At 41.1% G+C, this 10,209-nt stretch overlaps 1 protein-coding gene across 1 annotated transcript; it reads right to left on the reverse strand.

Moving 5' to 3' along the window:
• Positions 1-2,219: 2,219 nt before the first annotated feature.
• LOC125473807 lies at positions 2,220-3,068 on the reverse strand. The gene is made up of 2 exons (XM_048577105.1): positions 2,732-3,068; positions 2,220-2,653 (listed from the first exon to the last, which is right to left on the reverse strand). Exons 1-2 carry the CDS (start codon positions 3,066-3,068, stop codon positions 2,220-2,222), a joined length of 771 nt encoding a protein of 256 aa, XP_048433062.1.
• Positions 3,069-10,209: the final 7,141 nt, after the last annotated feature.

The following is a 10,209-nucleotide window of genomic DNA, read 5'->3' on the forward strand; positions in this document are numbered from 1 at the left end:
GCACGACCAGGGTGATAGTCAATCGTGCAATCGTAATCGCTGAACAACTCCAACCACCTCCGTTGACGAAGATTAAGTTCCTTCTGGGTGAAAAGATACTGAAGACTTTTGTGATCTGTGAAAATCCTACACTTCTCTCCGTAAAGATAATGTCTCCACAACTTTAACGCAAAGATGATAGCAGCCAACTCCAAATCATGTGTAGGGTAATTCATCTCATGGGGTTTCAATTGCCGCGAAGCATAAGCAATCACCCTACCATGCTGCATCAATACACATCCCAGACCATTTAAGGAAGCATCGCTAAAAACTTCGAAATCACTACTATCGTCCGGGAGTGCCAAAACAGGTGCATTAGTAAGACAATGCTTCAACTGCTGGAAACTCTGCTCACACTTATCATTCCACTCAAACTTAACGTCTTTCCTTGTTAACCTCGTCAGTGGCAAGGCAATTACCGAAAAATCCTTAACGAATCTCCGATAATATCCCGCCAAACCAATGAAACTTCTCACCTCAGTGACGGTTCGTGGTTGCTCCCAACTCTCCACAGCTGCAACCTTCTGAGGATCAACAAGAATACCTTGAGCAGAAATGATGTGCCCCAAAAACGCGACTTGATCTAACCAGAATTGATACTTGCTAAACTTAGCATACAATTGGTGTTCCCTCAACCTTTTCAACACCAAAGTAAGATGTCGGACATGCTCTGCTTGGGACTTAGAATACACCAAAATATCGTCAATGAAGACAATGACAAATCTATCCAGGTAAGGCTGGAATACCCGGTTCATTAAATCCATAAAAGCTGCTGGTGCATTAGTCAACCCAAACGGCATAACCAGAAACTCATAATGACCGTAACGAGTCCTGAACGCCGTCTTAGGAACATCATCCCTACTAATCTTCAGCTGATAGTACCAAGACCTCAAGTCTATTTTAGAAAATACACAAGCACCTCTCAGCTGATCAAACAAATCGTCGATACGAGGCAATGGATAACGGTTTTTAATCGTCACCCGATTCAATTGTCTGTAGTCGATACACAGCCTCAAAGTCCCATCTTTCTTCCTCACAAACAACACAGGAGCGCCCCAAGGTGAAGTACTAGGCTGAATAAATCCCTTATCCACTAATTCTTGTAACTGCACTTTCAATTCCCTTAACTCAGCGGGAGCCATACGATAAGGAGTTAATGAAATAGGATTAGTACCTGGAAGCAACTCAACAGTGAAATCCACATCTCGATCTGGGGGTAAACCAGGTAAATCCTCAGGAAAAACATCAGGGAAGTGTCGAACCACTCTCACATCCTCAATTCTACTAGGAACGGTCTCCTTGAGCACCACATGAGCTAGATACCCCTGACAACCTTTAGACAACAATTTCTTCGCTCGCAAAGCCGAAATAACGCCGTGTCTTACCCCACTCTGCTCACCCACAAAAGTAACCTCAGGTAATCCAGGACGGTGAAACGTAACTACTTTCCCGTAACAATCAATGTTGGCACGATAGAAGTGCAACCAATTTGTGCCCAATATCACATCAAAATCGACAATATCTAACGGGATAAGATCCGCGGGCATAACAACACCCTCTACTATCACTGGACATCCTGGGTACATACAATCTACAATACATCTCTCTCCTCTAGGCATAGCGAATTCTAAATCGTACCCTAAAGGTGTGGGGCGAGGTTGCATTACTTGAGCAAATGTATGAGAAATTACGGAGTGTGTAGCTCCACAATCAATTAAGACTCTAGCAAAATAACCAAGAATGTTTAACGTACCCATAATCAAGTCCGGGTTGTTCTGAGCATCCTGCAGGCAAATATTGTGAATACGCCCCTGGCCCTGCTGTCGTCCACCGCGACCTCTGCTCGCTTGAACACCACGACCTTGAGCTCCACGCCCCTGACTGGGCTGACCCATCTGTCTCGAAGACCCTGCACTACTAGTAGCATTCTCACTCTGCTGATACTGTCCTCCTTGGTACCACTGAGAACCACCTACCGGAGCTGGAGGATATGGCATGTAGTTGCTGGGATACGGGGGATAACCACCTTGTGAATACGGGTCCTGGGGGTACTGATACGGTCCCGGGGCATAGGGAACAGCATCACCCTGATAGTGGTAAGCACCACCTCTACCTGCTTGACCATAATTACTTGGACCCTGGATTTGCCGAATCGGTGCAGGTGGCGGCATAAAGGTCTGCTACGGCTTCTGCTGCATACTCTGGGGACAATTCACCGCTCTATGTCCCACCTGTCCACACGTGAAACAATTACCACTAATCTGCCTGCACTCGCCGAAATGTCGGTTATTACATCTACGGCAAAATGGAATTCGGTTTCGGCCACCATCACCTTGTCTCTGGCCTCGAGCACCTCCATAAAACCTACCTCCTCGTCCTTGTCCAGAAGCACTGAAACCACCACTAGACGAACTCGAACTAGCACCACCCCTTTTGAAGTTCTGAGTTTGGCGAGGCCCAAGCGACACTTGACCTTTCCCTTTGTCATCTTTCTTTTCATCACTGTCACTCGACATATTCTCTGAGTCCTCTACCCTCAACAATATCTCATAGAACTCCTGGTAGGACTCACAGTGAGTAGTAGTCGCCATAGAACGCCATCTCTTCCTAGTGCCTAAACGGAAACGACGAAGCATCTCCGCCGGATTACCAGCGACATCAGGGTAGTAACGAGACAAATCAGTGAACTTACGATAATACTCGTTAGCCGTCATCTTTCGCTGTTTCAACTCGGTCAATTCCTGTTTCTTACGGTCGATATACTCAGGGGGTACAAATCTCCTCTGAAACACATCCTTGAAAACATTCCAATCGGTCCTCTGAGCTGGAGTCAACCTACGAAGTTCTTGCTCCCACCAAGCTGCAGACTCCATCTCCAGAAACCACGAGGTTGTCTCGACCCACTTTTCCATAGGAAGGTTCCCCTGGTTATGCAACACACGGAAAGTCTTCTCTATGTGTTCTAACCAACGTTCTGCGCCTTCATGACCCTCGTTACCTTTAAACTTTTCCAACTTCAGATTATACATAGTCTCCAGAGGAGTCCTCTGGGGAGGGCGCATCACTGTTTGAAGGGCTGTAGCAATCACTTCCCCCAACTGAGTAAGATCGGGGAAACTAGGCTCATCTGAGCGACGTGGTTCCCGACGAGGCGGCATGATTCTGACAGAAGACACCAACTATTAGAATACTCACAAAGACACAGGACTGCCAAACCTAGGCTCTGATACCAAGCTGACACACCCCGACCGAGATCAGGGCATGCTGGCCGTCACACGAAGGTGACGTAGCCATGTGCGCGTGCGGAAGCGATTAAGATAGTAATAAAAAAAAGTACTAATAATTAAAAACTAACTAGCATACAAAGTACTAGTGTATGTGAGACACAATTCAGAGCAAGTCTACAACAGTCCAAAAGGAAAAGATACGACGTATTTACACCCGAAGGTGACCCTACAATGGTGAATGTCTGTCAGAAATGCCGGGACGCCCTCTGGGATAAACCACCAAACTTGCTAGACCACTAGAACCTGGAGGGGCGCAAAAACAAAAGCGTGAGTGGGCAAAAACAAAGTTCTTTGAAAACTCTTTAGCAAAATACATTCTAACCCCTCGCCGTAAAACATGTATACTTCCCAGAAAATGAACATATATACGTATGTATAGATATGTCAATCATGCTCCATGATATGCCATTCATGCTCCATAATATGCCATTCAGAATCTCATAATCAAATATAAATACTCAAGCGTAAATCACATCAATAACATATAATCTAGCAGCCGGGAGTCACCTAACGTGACCTGTACGGCTGCATCTAGAGCTCCACTCTCAACTCAATAACTGAATCTGCACACGAGTCGGAACCACCTAACGTGGTCTGTACGACAGGCTGGGTGTAATGTATATATGTATGCTCTAGTGCTACGATCATGTGAAGCTGGGCGATAAATCGCGGGTCACCTACAAGTCGGAACCACCTAATGTGGTCTGTACGACAGGCTTGCACCTATCTTGGATCCAAGGCGAGCATGCGGTGCTGGTGAACATACACGTGAAGGCTGTGCCCTGGCCTCGGGCAGGGGCACTAACACCGGGAGTGCAGATTATGAGCTCTCTAAGCATCTCAAACTACTATTGCATAATAAACAGGAATGCATAACAACGTGAACACCGCTTACCTGGCACTTACCTGTGCGTCCACAGCATCAAACACACATATATATATGTATGTATGCCACTACTAATACATGTGATGATGCATAAGTAATAATAATAAAATGTATGGCATAAAACAATTACTCTTTTTAATCTATTTCTGGGAATTAATATGTATATAGGTATATATGGAAAACAAAAGCCCACTCACTGATAATTAGAAGGGTCGTAGCCCCCCTGCCTCGAGTATGAACGCTCGTCTTCGGAAAACGAATCACCTATACGCGAAAAAGCTACGAAAACGTTAATTTAAAAGCACCTAAGCAACTTCTCGTAATAACTTCTCATACATTGCTCAAATTGGACAAATGAATATACCAATGTGATCTACACAACCTCAGGATCACCTCCATATTTTTAAAATAATTTTTGGACCACGCACGCGCCCCCACGCGCCGTCCTAGGCACGGACCCACGCGCCCCCACGCGCGGCCACGTGCACTGCACACTGACGGTGTCAACTGACGCCGTCAGGAATATTCCGTTAACCTGACGGAATATTCCGTTAAACTTAACTGTCACCGTTAACTGACGCCGTCACTGCCGTTAGGAATATTCTGTTAAACTTAACGGAATATTCCCCTTCCTTCTCCGGCGAGACTCCGGCGCCGGCGACGACGCCGGAAAACTGGGAAAAATTCAAACTTAGTTTTCTCCTTCGTTTTTCAACCATTTTTCACGATTCAAAAGCCAAAATGAAGCTTAGGACTAGTAGAATCACGATAGATTAGTTTCAAGGGCTAAAAATTGCTAGATCATACCTGTCCACAACTTCAAAAGTCGGCCAACTTTGAACTTAGCCTTCCCGACGTCAAAACTCGTCCAACGAACTACTCCCAAGCTCCTGGGAACCTCACAAACACAACTACAAGCTTAGAATCTCCTAAAACAAGCTAGATTAGGTTTGCATGAACAGTGTTCAAATTCGGCCGTGGTGATATCGACGTGAAAACAACTATATCCTTACCTGAAAATGGCACCACTGGACTCCTCTCAGCTCCACGAACACGAGGGTGGTCTTGGTTTCTTGATTGGTGAAGGTTTGAGTATGTTTGTATGTGTGTCTGTGTGTTTGCAGAAGGAAGAAGAAGAAGAACTCGGGGAGAGTGAGAGAGAGAGAGAGAAAAGAGACAGGGAAGAGACAGAGAATGAGGGAATCCCGGGGGAGTGAGACGAGGTGTATGAGTGTGTGTGTGGTCCTACAACACCACACAACACAAAACTACACGTAAAGTAACGAACTAGGGGGTAAAATTGTAAATTCTCACGTACGTTTCGTTAGTTTCGGGACGGGATGTTACATCAAGAACAAGGCAAATTGCCTAGTTCAACCATGGTAAATCCAAAGGGAGGATTTGAAACCGCCAATGCCATCACTTTAAGAAGTTTCAAGGAAGTTGGAACCAACCCACAACCATCCAAATCAAGTCCAAAAGAGGATGAAAAGCTACTGCAAGAAGAGAAGGAACAAGACAAAGCCACGGCAAGAGTGGAGCAACCCTTGCCGCAACCTTCTAGGGAGGCGTCGAATTTAGGTAATTTAGGTCCAAATTCACTTAATTCTAATGTTATTCCACCAAATGTGCATTTTCCTAGCAGGTTTATGCAATCTAGGAACGAAGAGAATGAAAAAGACATTCTAAAGACATTTAGGAAAGTGCAAGTCAATATCCCGCTCCTTGATGCAATAAAGAAAATTCTGAAGTATGCTAAGTTTTTGAAGAAGCTTTGCACAACAAAGAAACGAATTAGGGAGAAAGAGGTGGTAGATGTAAGTGAAAATGTCTCTGCAATGTTACAAAGGAAATTGCCTCCCAAATGCAAAGATCCAGGTAGTTTCACAATCCCTTGTGTAATTGGTAATCCTGAAGGAAGATTTTTGAAAAACAAGTTCATTTGAGCAACATCAACAACATGCAATTAACAATTAAAAGGCGGAATCATGTTTATATGCACTCAAAAACAAAACTTAACCCATGAACTTCAAAGCCTAGTAGATAGGTGAACCAAGACTCAACTCAAAACAAAGTGAGTTGAGAAATCAATACCTTTGTAGATTCCTCTTTGCATAAGCAAAGGCTAATCACCCAAAGAGAGGGCCTTCATTCCTTGCATCTTAGATCCATGGATTTGGATGGATGAAAAGGTTTCTCCAAGTTCCCAAAATTGAGAACCTCTAAGTCTCCACACCAAGGTAAGATTGGAGAAGAAATGAGTGACCTTGAGGAAGTAAGATTGCTAGATATTTTCCTCAAGGGTGGCCGGCCATTTCTAGAGAGAAAGGAGAGTTTGTTTTTCTCCAATTTCCCCAAAAATAACCCTTAATGAATTTTGGCTATAAAGTCACACTTATACCTTAATTCATTTGAGTGGCAAACTTGTAAATAAGTCCAAAACCCACTCTTTCTCTAAATGGCCGGCCTTAGGGTATTCATTGGGCTATTTGGGCCTTTGTGAATCATTATTCATTAAGTTGTCACACAACTTAAGTCAATGGACTTGACGTTCGAAGCCCATTGGGCCTTAAGGTCCAAAACTATCCTGAGGTCTTTTAACGAACTTATTCGTTTGATTAATTAACATATTAATTAATCCTTGCCATAAATAATTAAACCATTTAATTATTCTTACTCATCTTCGTTGAATCTTCAATCTCTACCTTACACGGTGTACGATCCATTAGGTTCCCTTTAGCGAGGCAGTGGGCGATTCAAACTTTTTCAAATCGATTGTGAATTGAAACTTACTTTCAATTCTCCCGTTAGTGATAATACACTTTTAGGGCTTCCACAAACCATGGTTGACGCCTAGCAGCATGTCATGGTTACCCAAGCTAATCAGAAGAGGTGGAGAACCTATTCAGTTTTAGGATTACAAATGCAATACGGTCTTTCTCTAATACAATACTCTTGACCACATTGTTTGGTTTGATAGTTTATTCATGTCTACTATCCAATGTGAGTCTTGTGCTTATATGATTACCTTGAATGTGATTTGGAACACATTCCTAAATCTCATTCATACTTTGGCCAAAGATTCTTAATCATATCATAGAGTATTCTCCCTCAAACAGTTTGAAGGTTAGAGATCCCTTGTTGCGCATTCACTTGCCTCCATGGCTAAGTGGCTTAACCCCAACGATGTCGTGGACACCCTCCTGATGGAGTGACTTTGACATAATCAAAGATTAAGGACCTAACCACAAGACAACTGTGATGCCTCAGGTCAAAAGACTAATTTGCATTATCCCAACCATGAGTTCTCATGTGACATGAATATGAGAACTCTTCGTTGATCGTGTTCAGTGAACTCATTCTCTATTGAGCACCTACGTACTTGTCTTGATGTCACACACACCAATGACTCGAGACTAGTCACTCTCCCTGAGAGAAGACATAGCACGTACTGATCTTAACGGACTGTCAATGCCCAATTGGCAATCCTATGATCAGGAACGTTTAGGATGTGTCTACGAAAGAATGGTCTCATGAATCTAACTTCTTTAGATCGCATTCTCCCAATCACATATTCCTTGGACTTATCGTTTAAGCAGACAATAATGTTTGCCCTTAATATTAAACTAGATTAGTTTAACATGTGAAATGTCCATAAAGTATCATCATATGATTGGTTTTAGGGCACATTTCCAACAATCTCCCACTTGCACTAGAGCCAATCAGCTTAGTCATCAGTGATGATACCTCTTCTGTAGTCATTTCATAAATGGCTGAGTAGTAGGCCTAGACAATGGATATCTATATGTTATCCATAGAAGCATCCTTGAGAATAACGACATCACCATTATACATGATTCTCAATCATGTGGTTCAGTCTCTCATTTGAGTTCGGACCTTGATGAGACCTTGATTCCCTGGCTTAAGCTATCGCCCCATTAGTGTCATACACTTTCTGGTTGGAACCGAATGGAGAGTTCATAAATGAACTTTCCCATCCAAACAACAATGTTGTAAGCTTCTATATGGCAATGTATTTTGCATACATGATGGAACACATTAAAGTCATTACTTTTAACGTTTCCACCCAAATATCTCTTTAGTCATAATAAAGAGATATCTCATTATCACTTCATTCATAATGAAGAGATATTCTATGATGGATTAGATTCATAATCTAATACATTTACGCTTCCATTACGTTACTCTAATTCTTCCTCATTCTTGAGGAATCCATTTTTAGTATTTTCTTAAATACCTAAGGATTCACTTGACAGTTGCCATGGTTCTGATCCTGGGCTTGCACTAATATCATCTTGTACCATTCTAGGTACAACTTATATCAATGTTTTCATACAATATGAAATACATAAATCACCTTTCTGCGTATGCATAAAGGATTCTATTTACGCATTATTTCTTTGGGAGTCAAAGGGTACATTCCCTTTGAGAAGAACAACTTCCTAGTCTCACTAGAATTGTCATTCTAATTGAAGTTTATCATCATATGAGAAACTTCCTAGCATCTCTTGTCTATTTTAGGGATTGATATAATCCAATTATATCTTGAAATCTATCATTATAGATTTCCATCCCATGTATATAGACTATGTCTCCCATATACATTCTATCATTATACAATGTTTAAAGTCATAACTTTAACGATGAAGAATTCCTTTCATTTTCAAAATTAATATATATCATGTATATATATTCAAATTTAGGAATATGATTAACTCCCACTAATCTTTTGTAAACCTAGTAAACAAAAGATTCATTTACATCTTTATGAGAAATCAAACGATTTGATCTTTTTTCTCATAAGATGCTTATAGCTCCCACTAACTTGCTGAGATTCATGATGGATGGATCTCTACAACTTATATGTCTTGTGATTCTTAGTTTTAGACATATATTATCAAGACTATCTTGATAATGGTTTCGGAAACCCATATTATGTCCAAACATTGAATCACCATTTAGTTGTTTCTAGCAATCTTCGAATTAATTGAAACTAAGACTATGTCAAAGACGGTTTCTTCAAAGTTAACTATTTTCTTTGAGTGTAGTCACCTTAAGCTACCAATTAGCTGTGAAGGTTTCATTATTTTGGGTCAAATGGTACTTTACCATTTCCTTGAGTATATATCGTATATACACTCAATGTAGTCATAAGGATTTTCATTCTTATTTCTTTCGAATTAAGAGGTGCAACTCTATGACATAGTCATAAAGTTCAAACCATTCAACTGAGACGGTTTATAAATCCTTCTGGACTACCTTGGAGCTTGTGGTATAGGAACTAGGTTGTCTTAGAAGTATATATCATATATATATGGGTAATTGATAATGTCCAACGAACTAAATCTTATTCATGTTCGTTCTTCTCCTAATGGAGAAATTCATTATCTTACGATGCTACCTTCCTTTGATATCTTTCAAGGAAATTAATCTAATGTGTTACTTTTTCCTTGGATCAAATCTAAGGAGGTAAATACTTTAGACGTCTTACTCATCTACTTACATTTCTTGAATTCTTTGAAACCTTTTGCAAAGTATTCGGACTTGTGTTTATTCAAAATAAACTATAGTCCAACCGAGAGTGATCTTCGGTGAATGTCATACAACATGAGTAGTATTATGTTGTGGACAAGTGCCACTAACATCTAAGTGAATTAACCTCAACAACTTTGTGATTCTTTCTTCTTTCCAAAAGAATAAAGATTCGAACATTTCGCCTCTATACAATTTTAACAAGAAGGTATTGGATCCGGATCTAACGATCCAAAGCATCCATCTATGACCAACTCATAACTTATGTTTTAGAGGTATCACAACTCAGTTGGGATTTAGTCACTACCTTGCAACCTTTTGGGTTTTAAGCATCATCGTATTCTAAACAGTTAAACTACCACATCATCTCTACTATAGAGACAACCAATTAAATTACAATAATCTAATTATTGATTAATAAAGAACAATGTTTTGTCAAACAAA

Source organism: the organism of the source record quoted next, unplaced genomic scaffold (genome assembly GCF_019419815.1).
Source record: "Pyrus x bretschneideri cultivar Hongxiangsu unplaced genomic scaffold, Pyrus_bretschneideri_v1 Contig98, whole genome shotgun sequence".
Taxonomy (NCBI): Eukaryota; Viridiplantae; Streptophyta; class Magnoliopsida; order Rosales; family Rosaceae; genus Pyrus; species Pyrus x bretschneideri.